The 15621-nt window shown below is 44.7% G+C and overlaps 1 protein-coding gene across 1 annotated transcript; it reads right to left on the minus strand.

Moving 5' to 3' along the window:
- On the minus strand, positions 1-14910 carry LOC142108372 (ammonium transporter Rh type B-B). Its single transcript, XM_075191997.1, has 7 exons — positions 14742-14910; positions 3507-3693; positions 3122-3272; positions 2354-2501; positions 1267-1433; positions 771-908; positions 1-138 (listed from the first exon to the last, which is right to left on the minus strand). Exons 1-7 carry the CDS (start codon positions 14908-14910, stop codon positions 1-3), a joined length of 1098 nt encoding a protein of 365 aa, XP_075048098.1.
- Positions 14911-15621: the final 711 nt, after the last annotated feature.

Consider the following 15621-nt stretch of genomic DNA (forward strand, 5'->3'; position numbering starts at 1 on the left):
TTACCCTCTCCCGTATATGTCTGTAGTGGCCATTAATGCCACAAGAGCTCCTATCAGTGCCCCCAGGATGCCGGGCATTCCGTGTAGGTTGTGTACCCCGCATGTGTCCTGGATCTTCAGCTTGGAGTCCAACACGGGCTGCGGACAATTGTAGAAAGCAACAATATGGCAGTCAACTTATTTTCTGTACCAAAGATGGTACAGGGGGTTGATGGGAGGACAGCATTGTCCTAGACATTGCCCTAATTAGTCTGCACGTTCAATTTTGTCCCCAGCTAGAGCCTTCCAGTTTTCCAATTTTATGGTGTTTTATGCATTTGTGACTTTGTGGCTTATTTACATTGTGTAATCATATGTATATTACTGCATACGCTCATTCAGAAAACTACATCTCCCAGAGTGCCTCTCCGAAGTTCATTGCAAATTGTGTCGGCCATTTTGGGGTGGACAAACGGGCTGCACACTAGAGCCCCAGACTGCACTGGAAGCATGCAGAGACAATTAGACACTGCAAAAAGTCACCAACAAAGATAGCTGGATGCGGGATGTTGCCCTGCTCTCCCGGGGAGTCCGGGAGAAATCCCCAAAAATTCGGTAGTTTCCTGGACATTCCGGGAGAGTAGGCAACTCTGATGCAATGCCTTATTCAAAGAAATTTTGTTAAGCAGAAGACTGCAGTCCAGTGTACCTTGCTGCCCTCTAGTGGTTGGGATCTGCTGACACATAAATAGAAACAGTCACCTGCTGTATTCACGCTTAGGGAAACTTACCGTTAAATATTTATATCCGAGGGTGGAGACGATGCCAGCCAAGGATCCAGCAACCATAGCACCGAAGGGCGTCAACATCATTTCTCCAGCAGTTCCCACCGCAACCCCACCTGCCAGCGCTGCGTTCTGTATGTGAGCCTGTGGACAGAGGAAATTACTTATTATCTACTGAGTGGGAAACTGTCCTATGCCATATCAGTGTGCCGTGGATGATGGAGACCATGGCAGTAAGTCTCAAATAGAAAAGAGCTATAAAGGACAAAAAGCTCAAATAACAAATCAGATAATGTTAGTTTTTCTTAACAGAGCATTTCTTTGAATTAGTACACTCCATGCCAAACAATTAGGTTCTTGAGTTCTAGAAAAAATGGCAGATCTCAGCAAAGGGATGAGACATATTTTCTACAGACTGGATTGGAATCCCGGAGGCAGTCTTGGTGGGTGCGTCCGCTCCATACAACTAACTATGATCCCATTCCTTGTTGCTCCTGCTTACCACATTAAGTTTTCCTTCACCGTTTAGCAGGGCGGACATGGAGAAAGATGCCAGCGTGCAGGCGGCCAAGGAGTAGTATGTGTTCATCACCGCCCGGTGTTGGTCATCGCCGTGGGCTGTGACTGCAGAGTTGAGGCTTGGCCAGAACATCCAAAGGTAGATTGTCCCTAGATTGGAAAGAAAAGAAAGAAAAGTTAGAATGGAAAATTTTCTTTCCAGAACCATTCACGTTCCGATTATACTGAGAAGATAATTCCATCCAAATCTAAAGAGTTTAATTTTAGGATGAATTAGGTGATCTAAAATGAAAAGCAAAGTGTATTTACTGAGGCTCAGTGGATCTAGGTGTTCTTCCAACAGGATCATCATCATCATTTATTTATATAGCGCCACTGATTCCGCAGCACTGTACAGAGAACTCACTCACATTAGTCGCTGCCCATTGGGGCTTACAGTCTAAATTCCCTAACACACACACAGAGACAGAGAGAGACTAAGGTCAATTTTTTGATAGCAGCCAATTAACCTACCAGTATGTTTTTGGAGTATGGGAGGAAACCGGAGCACCCGGAGGAAACCCACGCAAACACAGGGAGAACATACAAACTCCACACAGATAAGGCAATGGCCGGGAATTGAACTCATGACTCCAGTGCTGTGAGGCAGAAGTGCTAACCACTGAGCCACCGTACGGGCCTTATTTAGGGTTGTCATAGTCACTCCCCTTCTCAACTTCTTATTGGCACCCTGAACAAGGCCCCACCCCAACAATGAGGATCTCATGCTCAGTCCATTATATCCATTTATTTCAAATGAAAAAAAGTTGGTAGTACCGTTTGTGAGGGATTTTGATCAAAAACCTCTGCTTGTTAAAGGTACTAGAGTTTTTAGATGGTAGAACTTTGCTGAATCTCTCACCTTTACCAGATAGCAGCTTCAGGTTCTGGTGTGAGGTAGGAAGGACTGAAAGATCTGAAGTAATGAACCTGCCCTTAAGGGCCTGATACTTCTCCACCAAGAGAGACTTGACCCAAGGTGGACAACTCCTTGTTGGAGGGTTCGTACTGTCGAACCAATTGGTACATACCTATCATTGCAAAGAGGTCTGAATGATACACAGACCCATCTCTCTTCCGGCTCTTGTCCAGTTCTGGCCTGTAAAGCACCCGGGAAACAACCAGTCCGAAATAAGCTCCGAATGTATGGATGGTCATCGAGCCTCCGGCATCTTTGGCCTGAAAAGAGTGAATCAGACAACAATAAAATGTCAATTGTTGTAAAAAGTATGAAGCTAGTAGGACCCTGGTTATGGGGCAGTTTCAAAATATGGAAGGAAACATGCAAATACATCTATGAAGTCAATTGGAGTCTGAACTGACTAAAAGGGTCTTTTATGAGGAAATGTGTCTACTTGATGTTCCAGGGCGTTTCAAGTTTACTTCCTGGTCAAAGTTCACCGAAGTCACAAGTGATACAGATGCAGTTGTGCTTTTATTTTACAAGAAGTCTTGCCCCGTTTGTTCCCTCAGGTGTATTTCAGACCCATTTGACGCTCCTTAGAAATGCCTATGAATTTCAGTAGGACCCGCACTCACAGACTAGAAACTAAAGCACGTGACCATGCTCTGTTTGTCTATTGACCAATGCTGTACTACAGGTACATGTTCTTTATAGAAAACCAACAAAACTGGGCCCTCTGCTGGCCACCCTGTGAAGTACAATTGATAAATTAAGAAATCGCAAAGGATAAAGAGACATTTGATTTACAGCAGAAATTACAATTGGCAATAGGATTAAAGATCTGGATATTACCACTACTGATCACAGGTTTCTCCCTTGTTCCCATGCGACTTACCCCAACAATGTTAAGAATTATGTACTCATTGATTCCAAAAAGAGTCACTTCAAACAGGGTCATCACTATCAGCTGGACGGGACTGGTTTTGCCAAGAATGGCTCCAAAGGAGACCAGCACGGCTCCAGTGCAGAAGTCGGCATTGATCATGCTGTAAGATCAGAGCGTGAGGTTAGCCATGCAACCATTGGTCACCTTGAAGAGAATTCTCTACAGGAAGTCATGTGTCTTAAATTGAGACTCAAACTGTCCAATTAGATCTTGTCGCCCAATATGGTAGTTTTCCTGGCAAGTCACCGTTGTAGCCAGCTATCGATCAGTCTCAGGTGAGACGTCGTCACCACCCCCTTCCCCCCCCCCCCCTCCATCTCCCCCCTTCGCTCACCTCTCTATCCCAACATGAATCTTTCCATTACGGAAACTGTGGAAAAAGCCTTGAATGAGCGTGGACCACTGGAGGCCGAACGCCGCGATCAGGAAGTTGAAGGCCACACTGCTGAAGCCGTAACGCTTCAGGAAAGTCATCAGAAAGCCAAAGCCGATGAAGATCATGGTGTGGACATCTTGAAAACCTTGGAGAAAAAAACGGGGACAATGAGGGTTAGATGTAGAGGTGTAATAGTAACGCTGTTTCTAACGCTAGCGGTTATAACTACTTTTTTTTTATTAAGACTAGAGGGCCTACTTTTATTTAATAGAAGGTGCTTTTAACCAGTTTAAGGGGGCAGCACGGTGGCTCAGTGGTTAGCACTTCTGCCTCACAGCACTGGGGTCATGAGTTCAAATCCCGACCATGGCCTTATCTGTGAGGAGTTTGTATGTTCTCCCCGTGTTTGCGTTGGTTTCCTCCAGGTGCTCCGGTTTCCTCCCACACTCCAAAAACATACTGGTAGGTTATTTGGCTGCTATCAAAAAAAATTATTTTTACCCTAGTCTCTCTCTCTATGCCTGTCTCTGTGTATGTTAGGGAATTTAGACTGTAAGCTCCAATGTGGCAGGGACTGATGTGAGTGAGTTCTCTGTACAGCGCTGCGGAATCGGTGGCGCTATATAAATAAATGATGATGATGATGAATTATATAAAGCTTATACAGAATACATTGGGCCTGATTCATTAGTGATCTTAACTGCCGTTTTTTGCTCATCTTAAGCAAATCCACTCTGTGCATGCCCAGAAAAGGGAGATAAGAAGCAAAATCCACTGCGTAAGTGAAGAATTTCTTAAGTTAAGATGAAAATCCATCTTAACTTCACTCTTATCTCCCCGTTTCTTCTTAAAATAAGCATCTTAACTTTTGCATAAGATAAGATCACTAATGAATCAGGCCCATTGTGTACTTATAATAAATATCTATTGAAATAAGAATCACTTTGTATGTATTTGAAAGCATCCATGTAGCAAGCTGAATATTTAAAGTGGAATCACCCCAAAACTACAATACTTCTAAACACCTAAAACTCCACGTAAGAGGCATCTATCTGTATACGTGAAATGAACATAATGACTTATTATCAATGCTCTGCTCCAACCACGCTAGACACATACACACCAGTAGATGTTACACAGAACCTGTCACCGGGTTAGGAAATACACGTTTATTAATAAAAGTAATTAGTGACCCTCTGTCCCACCTTTCACCCAGGGGTGAATCGGTTGTTTAGCGCTCTTTGTAAGCTAATTGTTTGATTGGGCTTCTGAATTGAGCTTGAGACTGCTCAGTGCTCCCTCCTGGGTCAGCTGACTCCGTATGGTCCCCCTTCCTTAGGAGTTTGGATATGGAGGAGCCGGGACAGGAGGGGCACAGTGCAGTCTGAAGCTTGACTCAGAAGCCAAGTCAACCAATTAGCCTCCAGTAGTACTAAACTAAAAATGTTTCCTGGGTGAGTGGGAAGGGAGGGAAGACAGAGGTAGACAGGGTATTTTTGTTCTACAATCACCATTTCCAAAGCACTATAAAATATATAAATAAAACACCAATCCCATAACTGCTTACAGTCCCACTTTTCCCAGGGTAGTCCTGATTTTTTGTGGAATTGCTGGGTAGGTAAATTAGGAATAATAAAAAAAAAAATAATAATATTAATGGAGGTCATACATAAGTGGAGATTTAAATTGCATTTAGCCAGTTAAAAGATGTTCATTAATTCAAGGATTTATTACAAGTATAAACAAACTTAAATTGAAGTCCAAAATAAATAGAAAAAATATTTAAGTAACCAGTTGACAGTCTGGGATAGAACAGATGACAGATGACCTGGGTGACAGATTTAAACTTCAGTCAATAGTAGGATATTATCTATATTGGACGTGTACCATCAGAAATCGGTGGGGATTTGTGGAGTCACCTTTCTGTAAAGACTCTTGTACCTTCTATCTACCTGGCCTGATAATTCTTGGATTGGAGTTACATACGTTATATATGATCTAATCAACGGTAACTAAAATCCTCATCATCATCACCATTTATTTATATAGCGCCACTAATTCCGCAGCGCTGTACAGAGAACTCACTCACATCACTTTAGTGGTCCTTTCAGTTAGAAAACAAATTATTAAAAAAGACATAAATTAACTTTATGTTAGGAGATAAAATAGCAAAAATAAATGACCACTTAAAAATTAGGAGTTATTATTTTTAACTGGTCAAAATAAATCTAAGAGTTGCTCTTGCTTGTTACTTCAAAGACTTGTTTTTGAAACAACGACATTAAATTTTATTGGAGCTCGTAAACTTCTCTGCAAAAATAATAATAAATAAAGATACAGATTAAGAGATAGATGGAGGATATATACTGATCCCTAGTGACATTGGGCTAAGAAATGTCATTCCTTTCTAACACCCAACTAAGTTCTGTGAAATAATAGCCATTTAATTGCAATCCAGTAGCGATGACTTACTGACAAGTTTATAAAAATTTACTAACAGACTTTATTTTTTTAACTATGTAATTCTAATATGTAAATGAAAAAGTGAAAATATCAACACAGGGGTAGATTTGTCAAAGTTTTTAAACAAGGACACGCTGTGTTTGTAAATTTACGTTTCAATCTTGGAGTAGAGCTGGAACATGACGGTCAATTCCTTCTACTGTGTGGTGTAGGACAGGGAACACGTGTTACCAAATTTCCACTAGTGAAATGTGCAAAATTTCACGGCCAAAATGCAGAACAAAGCAAAGATTTCAGTTTTGACAAAGTTGCTGGATAGTCTGCATTCAGCGATGTCTCTGGTTTCTAGTGAATGGATAGGCTGCATTCTCAGTGATATCACTGGTTTCTAGTGACTGGATAGGCTGCACTCTCAGTGATGTCACTGGTTCCCAGTGAAGGGATAGGCTGCACTCTCAATGATGTCACTGGTTCCTAGTGAATGGATAGGCTGCACTCTCAGTGATGTCACCAGTTCGTAGTGACTATATAGGCTGCACTCTCAGTGATGTCACTGGCTCCTAGTGACTGGATAGGCTGCATTCTCAGTGATGTCACTGGTTCCTAGTGAAGGGATAGGCTGCACTCTCAGTGATGTCACTGGCTCCTAGTGAATGGATAGGCTGCATTCTCAGTGATTTCACTGGTTCCTAGTGACTGGATAGGCTGCATTCTCAGTGATGTCACTGGTTCCTAGTGACTGGATAGGCTGCATTCTCAGTGATTTCACTGGTTCCTAGTGACTGGATAGGCTGCACTCTCAGTGATGTCACTGGTTCCTAGTGACTGGATAGGCTGCATTCTCAGTGATGTCACTGGCTCCTAGTGAATGGACAGGCTGCACTCTCAGTGATGTCACTGGTTCCTAGTGAATGGATAGGCTGCACTCTCAGTGATGTCACTGGCTCCTAGTGACTGGATAGGCTGCACTCTCATTGATGTCACTGGCTCCTAGTGACTGGATAGGCTGCATTCTCAGTGATGTCACTGGTTCCTAGTGAATGGATAGGCTGCACTCTCAGTGATGTCACTGGTTCCTAGTGACTGGATAGGCTGTATTCTCAGTGATGTCACTGGTTTCCAGTGAATGGAAAGGCTGCATTCTCAGTGATGTCACTGGTTCCTAGTGAATGGATAGGTTGCATTCTCAGTGATGTCACTGGCTCCTAGTGACTGGATAGGCTGCACTCTCAGTGATGTCACTGGTTCCTAGTGACGGGATAGGCTGCACTCTCAGTGATGTCACTGGCTCCCAGTGACTGGATAGGCTGCACTCTCAGAGATGTCACTGGTTCCTAGTGACTGGATAGGCTGCATTCTCAGTGATGTCACTGGTTTTCAGTGAATGGAAAGGCTGCATTCTCAGTGATGTCACTGGCTCCTAGTGAATGGATAGGCTACTTACTCAGTGATGTCACTGGTTCCTAGTGACTTGATAGGCTGCACTCTCAGTGATGTCACTGGTTCCTAGTGACTGGATAGGCTGCACTCTCAGTGATGTCACTGGTTCCTAGTGAATGCATAGGCTGCACTCTCAGTGATGTCACTGGTTCCTAGTGAATGGATAGGCTGCACTCTCAGTGACGTCACTGGTTCCTAGTGAATAGATAGGCTGTATTCTAAGTGATGTCACTGGTTCCTAGTGACTGTATAGGTTGCACTCTCAGTGATGTCACTGGCTCCTAGTGACGGGATAGGCTACTTACTCAGTGATGTCACTGGTTCCTAGTGAATGGATAGGCTGTATTCTAAGTGATGTCACTGGTTCCTAGTGACTGTATAGGTTGCACTCTCAGTGATGTCACTGGCTCCTAGTGACGGGATAGGCTACTTACTCAGTGATGTCACTGGTTCCTAGTGAATGGATAGGCTGCATTCTAAGTGATGTCACTGGTCCCTAGTGACTGTATAGGTTGCACTCTCAGTGATATCACTGGTTCCTAGTGACTGGATAGGCTGCATTCTCAGTGATGTCACTGGTTCCTAGTGAAGGGATAGGCTGCACTCTCAGTGATGTCACTGGTTCCTAGTGACTGGATAGGCTGCACTCTCAGTGATGTCACTGGTTCCTAGTGAATGGATAGGCTGCATTCTCAGTGATGTCACTGGCTCCTAGTGACTGGATAGGCTACTTACTCAGTGATGTCACTGGTTCCTAGTGAATGGATAGGCTGCATTCTAAGTGATGTCACTGGTTCCTAGTGACTGTATAGGTTGCACTCTCAGTGATGTCACTGGCTCCTAGTGACGGGATAGGCTACTTACTCAGTGATGTCACTGGTTCCTAGTGAATGGATAGGCTGCATTCTAAGTGATGTCACTGGTCCCTAGTGACTGGATAGGCTGCACTCTCAGTGATATCACTGGTTCCTAGTGAAGGGATAGGCTGCACTCTCAGTGATGTCACTGGTTCCTAGTGACTGGATAGGCTGCACTCTCAGTGATGTCACTGGTTCCTAGTGAATGGATAGGCTGCATTCTCAGTGATGTCACTGGCTCCTAGTGACTGGATAGGCTGCACTCTCAGTGATGTCACTGGTTCCTAGTGAATGGATAGGCTGCATTCTCAGTGATGTCACTGGCTCCTAGTGACAGGATAGGCTGCACTCTCAGTGATGTCACTGGTTCCTAGTGAATGGATAGGCTGCATTCTCAGTGATGTCACTGGCTCCTAGTGACTGGATAGGCTGCACTCTCAGTGATGTCACTGGTTCCTAGTGACTGGATAGGCTGCACTCTCAGTGATGTCACTGGTTCCTAGTGAATGGATAGGCTGCACTCTCAGTGATGTCACTGGCTCCTAGTGAATGGATAGGCTGCACTCTCAGTGATGTCACTGGTCTCCAGTGACTGGATAGGCTGCACTCTCAGTGATGTCACTGGTTCCTAGTGAATGGATAGGCTGCATTCTCAGTGATGTCACTGGTTCCTAGTGACTGAATAGGCTGCACTCTCAGTGATGTCACTGGTTCCTAGTGACTGGATAGGCTGCACTCTCAGTGATGTCACTGGCTCCTAGTGAATGGATAGGCTGTACTCTCAGTGATGTCACTGGTTCCTAGTGACTGAATAGGCTGCACTCTCAGTGATGTCACTGGTTCCTAGTGACTGGATAGGCTGCACTCTCAGTGATGTCACTGATTCCTAGTGAATGGATAGGCTGCACTCTCAGTGATGTCACTGGTTCCTAGTAAATGGATAGGCTGCATTCTCAGTGATGTCACTGGCTCCTAGTGACTGGATAGGCTGCACTCTCAGTAATGTCACTGGCTCCTAGTGACTGGATAGGCTGCACTCTCAGTGATGTCACTGGTTCCTAGTGAATGGATTGGCTACATTCTCAGTGATGTTACTAGCTCCTAGTGAACCAGATTTGGTTCTGTGAAGCATTAATTATTTAATTACTAGCACTGATATACTCTGTTGGATAAGCATATCCTTTGGGATCTTCGTATTGTGCTTTATGGTAAGATTAATGATCTGGAGAGACACTGACCGTCTGGTTTGTTCTTCTAATGAGTCACATGATAATATCATTGATTGATTATCCACTATTTATCTGTACATTATTGTGTGTGTAGAGCCTATTGTTGATTTCATATGAGAGCATTTTAATCTCATGTTTCTATATATGGGATTATAAATACATTTGTATGCTGGCTTCTGTATAAGTTTTTATGCAGTTTGGTATATTAGTATTTGAGGTGCACTCAGAGTGGCCATTTCTCTTTTTTTCTTTGTACTACATGCAAACAGGTGCCTGGGAGCTGTCAGGGGCTTTATAAGACCTGTTGACATCTGAAGACAAATGTCAATTTCCTTTTCATGCTGCTGAAAGATGCTATAAGCCCTGAACAGTCGGGAGTAGTGGGTGAAAGGAAAGGCCGCCCAGCAGAGACTGGTCTGGTGTCTTATAAAGCCTCATTTAAAGTGGGACAGAAAACAAGATATCAAAACACTTTAAATAAAAAACATTTTAAAACAAAAATATAGATTGTTATGCAAAGGATTCAGAGTAAGATTACAGGATCACATGCTGTCTTTACGCTTCATAGATTAATCTAGTCAAATAGTACATGAGAGAATGTATATTATAGCAACCTGCAGATCGGGATCCCAAAATTTATTTTTGGATTCCTCCAATGATCAGATATGCAATACACTCTATTGGGAACTGCTTCCTTTGGAGATGATGAACGGGGTTCATCGTCATCTGGCGGTCCCTGAATAGGGGCGCACTGACACCTGGCGGTCCCTGAACAGGGGCGCACTGACACCTGGCGGTCCCTGAACAGGGGCGCACTGACACCTGAGGGTCCCTGAACAGGGGCGCACTGACACCTGAGGGTCCCTGAATAGGGGCGCACTGACACCTGGTGGTCCCTGAACAGGGGCGCACTGACACCTGGAGGTCCCTGAACAGGGGCTAACTGACACCTGGTGGTCCCTGAACAGGGGCGCACTGACACCTGAGGGTCCCTGAACAGGGGCGCACTGACACCTGAGGGTCCCTGAACAGGGGCGCACTGACACCTGAGGGTCCCTGAACAGGGGCGCACTGACACCTGGGGGTCTCTGAACAGGGGCGCACTGACACCTGAGGGTCCACAAACAGGGGTGCACCAACACCTGGGGTTCCACTAACAGGGGCACACTGACACCTGGGGGACCTCCAACTGGGGTGCACCAACACCTGGGGGTCCGCTAACAGGGGCACACTGACACCTGGGGGATCTCCAACTGGGGTGCACCAACACCTGGGGGTCCACTAACAGGGGCGCACCAACACCTTGGGGTCCACTAACAGGGGTGCACCAACACCTGGGGGTCCACTAACAGGGGCACACCAACACCTGGGGGTCCACTAACAGAGGCACACCAACACCTGGGGGTCCACTAACAGGGTCACACCGACACCTTGGGATTCTTGAATAGAGTCACACCCACACCTGGGGGGGGTGTCACAGAACAGAGCAGGGGCACACCTACTCCAGGAGGTCCCCAAAAAGGGGACACACACACACACACACACACACACACACACACTTGGGGGCATCTACTGATAAAGGCTGAGCATCACTAGAACACAAGTTGATATACAATAGTTTTAGAATCTCAATGTTGGCTGAATGGAATCCGCCCCAGTGATGTTTCTACTAAGGGCCAGAGAGGTTTGCTTAGATGTGGGATATGTCAACAGGTAAAGGAAAGTCTGCTGTAACATACTTATTGTATGCATATTATTTACTCATCCAAGTCATGTGAGATTGACACAGTTGTTCTTCAAGCAAAGGCGTGAAATTATGGTTCATTGATCGTTCCACTAGAACGATGGTCCTGCCACGTCGGAGGCTCTTCTCAGTTCCCTCTGAATAAAGAAACGTGGACAGAGGTAAAAACAGGGATCATTGATCTCAGAGGAAAGTGCTTGAACAATACATGGCGCTTTGTCTACCGCCTGGTGGTCATCGAATGCAGCCATTTGACCTGTCATTGGCTTGTCTATAGGTAATACCTGATGGGGACCAACGACCACTGTTTTAAATGCGCTCCATTCACCGTGCAATGAACAGAGGGATTAACGTCACTGCTATGTACATAGACATATAGAAAGAAACTTAGATTGTCAGCTCTTCTGAGCTAGGTCCTCTCTACCTTCTGTTCGACCATATGCAGTTTGCCCTTGAGTCACGTTTTACCTTGCATGTGCTTGTTTCATGTTTTTTGAACACTCTGTTGTCCTAACCGTTCGGCACAGCAGAGTATTATGACGTCCTACAAATAAACACTTAACAACAATGATAATCTCTTTAAAATGTGGCCTTCAATGCCTGTTATGACCTTAAATGGCTGTATTTTATAGTGTTAACATTTTATTTAATACCAACGAACCTTATTGTTGGAATTTTCGCTGTTCACAGGGCAAAACGTTAAAACCCTATACTATACAGTAGCCGTTTAATCTCCCTATACGCCAGCTCTGAGTCCTGTCTGCTCACCCTGTGATCACCCAACAGACCATCGCGCCACCAGCACCAACAGGCAGCCCGGAGAGCCAATCAGAGGAGAGCAGTTACTTAACTTTCTCTTTTGTTTTCCTCTGATTGGCTTTCGGACACCTGGGGGAATTTTTTCCAGGTTTACTAAATAACCACCTCAACATAACTAGAACCTGCTAATGAAGCTGACCGTGAGATTGGAGTGCAATATGAAGATGTATTTCTGATATTCAGAGCTAAGAAGTTATTAATATTGAGCACCGTAATACACCCCTCCTTCCCAGAATGCTCCCCTGTAACGCACACTCATATGGTCACTTTCCTCCAAGCTACAGCCCAGGTTGCCTCTTGTTTGGCCACAGTGAAATGAAAATTGGAAAATCCTTGGAGAGTCTGGGGTTAGTACAAGCACCCAGGATATCGGGTCAGCCCACCAAATTCAGGTAGGGATGATCACTGTTTTGGTTTTGGATCTGTATTAACTTCATGTTTTGGTTCTGGCAAAACCGCCCTCACATGTTTTGTCTTTGGATTTGGTTTTGAATAGGTATTTAGAAAAAAAAAATGCTAAAAAATGCTAAAATCACATAATTTGGCTCTTGTTTTGTTCCTACATTATTATTACCTCATTAACATTAATTTCCAGTCATTTCCAGTCAATTTTTGTCAAGTGACAAGAACACTGCTACCCCTCCTGTTTCTGTATGAGCAATGGCACTGAGCAATGTCACTGGAGACTGGAGAGTGACAAGAACACTGCTACCCCTGTTTCTGTATGAGCAATGGCACTGAGCAATGTCACTGGAGACTGGAGAGTGACAAGCATACTGCTGACCCTGTTTCTGTATATGCAATGGCACTGGAGACTGGAAAGTGACAAGAACACTGCTGCCCCTGTTTCTGTGTGAGCAATGGCACTGAGCAATGTCACTGGAGACTGGAGAGTGACAAGAACACTGCTACCCCTGTTTCTGTGTGAGCAATGGCACTGAGCAATGTCACTGGAGACTGGAGAGTGACAAGATCACTGCTGCCCCTGTTTCTGTGTGAGCAATGGCACTGAGCAATGTCACTGGAGAATGGAGAGTGACAAGAACACTGCTACCCCTGTTTCTGTATGAGCAATTGCACTGAGCAATGTCACTGGAGACTGGAGAGTGATAAGAACACTGCTTCCCCTGTTTCTGTATGAGCAATGGCACTGAGCAATGTCACTGGAGACTGGAGAGTGACAAGAACACTGCTACCCCTGTTTCTGTGTGAGCAATGGCACTGAGCAATGTCACTGGAGAATGGAGAGTGACAAGAACACTGGTACCCCTGTTTCTGTGTGAGCAATGGCACTGGAGACTGGAGAGTGACAAGAACACTGCTACCCCTCCTGTTTCTGTGTGAGCAATGGCACTGAGCAATGTCACTGGAGACTGGAGAGTGACAAGAACACTACTACCCCTGTTTCTATGTGAGCAAAGGCGCTGGATCTCCTGGGGAGTGAGGTACTTATGGAATCCAAAAGCTGCGAGATCCGACAACGCAACAATGACGTTTTGCCTCGATTCAGAAGCGAGGAAGCGGGAAAGCTGGTTTGGCTTGGTTCTCGGATTGGCGATGTTTAGGGGGCTCAGTTTTCGGGACAGTCCTGGGAAAGCCAACATGCTTAGGACTACATGACCAAAGACGTCAACGATTCCTATATTGTTGCCTGTTCAAGCTGCGTCCAACAAGCAATCAACGCAGCGCTCAGCACCAGACCCCAGACACATGCCTAAATTCCAGTCTGTACAATAAATTATCATGCACATACCGAATGCTACACCTCTATCAATATAACGTAAAAACAAACCCTAGATTTCAATACACCAACTACAAACAATGCTAGAATATGGAAACGTTTGATGTGTAAACCTATGAAGGAAGAATCTGCTGTTTTGTCCTTTGCTCTTAGCAGTGCAGTAAGTCCTATGAGATGTGAGAGGCTTTTACAGAAATATGGCATTGCGCAGTGAGTAACCACTGATCAGTGTTCTGATTAGTCATAGCTGGTCTGACATTAAAAAAAAGGCTGAATAGTAGAGTTTAACTTCCACTACAATGTGTTTTTGAGGTGAGTTCCAATTTAGAACTTTGGGACTCCATCAACTGACACAGAACAATTAGTTGACAGTACTATGTAAGTATCAGCATTGAGGTTAGTGTGTGTTCCTGAGAGATACAGGCAGACAAACATGGATATATTGCAGTGTAGAAGGATAATAAAACAGGTGATTGATACAAAAGATAAGATATGTTTGTCCACATAAAAAAAAAAGTATCAACGAACAAAATGCCATCCAGAAATATAGTCTTTACTTTTAGTGTTAAAAAGTTACAGTATAAGAGGATAACTCGTAACCGACCTATAATACCTACCCTCTTCTACTTAGATCTAGGAATAAACTGAATTCATATTCACTTTCTAGACCTCTACAGTTCTTGAGAAACTCTGTTCCTGCACATAACAGGGACACTATGCCACCATTCTCACCAGTCTGTACCACTGATAGCACAGGTGTTAGCGACATGCTACGAACGTATGCGCAGTGCAGAAGAGGAATGACCTGTCGTCCCAAGAGCTTGCACTTCAAAAGTTCTAAGGAATGTACTCAACAGATGACAGAGACTACGGCAGATATGACGGAGCGCCCGTACTTACTTGAGTAACGGTAGTAAAAATCGTTGTCAATGTTGGTCTTGTTGTTATTATGTAGAGCTTGGTGCCAAGCGCTGGCATCGGTTTCGTCGTTGTACCTCACAAAGCCGGCGAAGAGGATGATGGTGATGGCTTGGAGCAGGAGGCAGAGGAGGGGTAGCTTGACCCTCATGTTGGTGGAGTGACTTCCCATGTATGGTGCCAGGAGGAGAACCAGGGAGAGAGGAGACCAAGGACAGAGGAGACCAAGGACAGAGGAGACCAGGGAGAGAGCGAGAGAATCTCAGGCGTTCTAAGAAGTGAGTCTCCCTCTGTCACTGTAACCTCACTAGTGCTGAGACATTTAATCTCAGGGCTTCATAGATCCCGCCTGCACTAGGACTAGGACTTCCCTGTGTGCATACAACTCACGCCCTCTATCCCAGGGAGCTTTTCTTAGCACATCCAAAGATCCAGTGGTCTCCAAAGACGAATGTCGCATTGTCACTTTCTGACAGATGTTGCTAGGTGTCACTACCTGCCATACAACAATATAATCTCTATACACCACTGCGATTCTCTATCAATCCTTCCTCACATTTATAACATATAGGAGGGTCCCGGGGGCCACTGTTTCTTGTATCAGAGAATTACTGTTTTGCTTGCTTGCTGGTCTGCAAGTTTTTCATAGAGCTTCCATAGAACACTATGGACGAAATGTTCTACAAAGTGGAGGTGTTGCCCATAGCAACCAATAATATCGTAGCTATCATTGATCTAGTATGTTCTAGAGATTGATAGCTAGGATCTGATTGGTTGCTATGGGCAACACCTTCCATTTTCCTTTTCAGAAAGCTTTATATATTTACCCCTATAGTGTCTGTCACCTGAGCCTGTGCGACGT

This window comes from Mixophyes fleayi, chromosome 12 (assembly GCF_038048845.1).
Source record: "Mixophyes fleayi isolate aMixFle1 chromosome 12, aMixFle1.hap1, whole genome shotgun sequence".
Classification (NCBI taxonomy): domain Eukaryota; kingdom Metazoa; phylum Chordata; class Amphibia; order Anura; family Limnodynastidae; genus Mixophyes; species Mixophyes fleayi.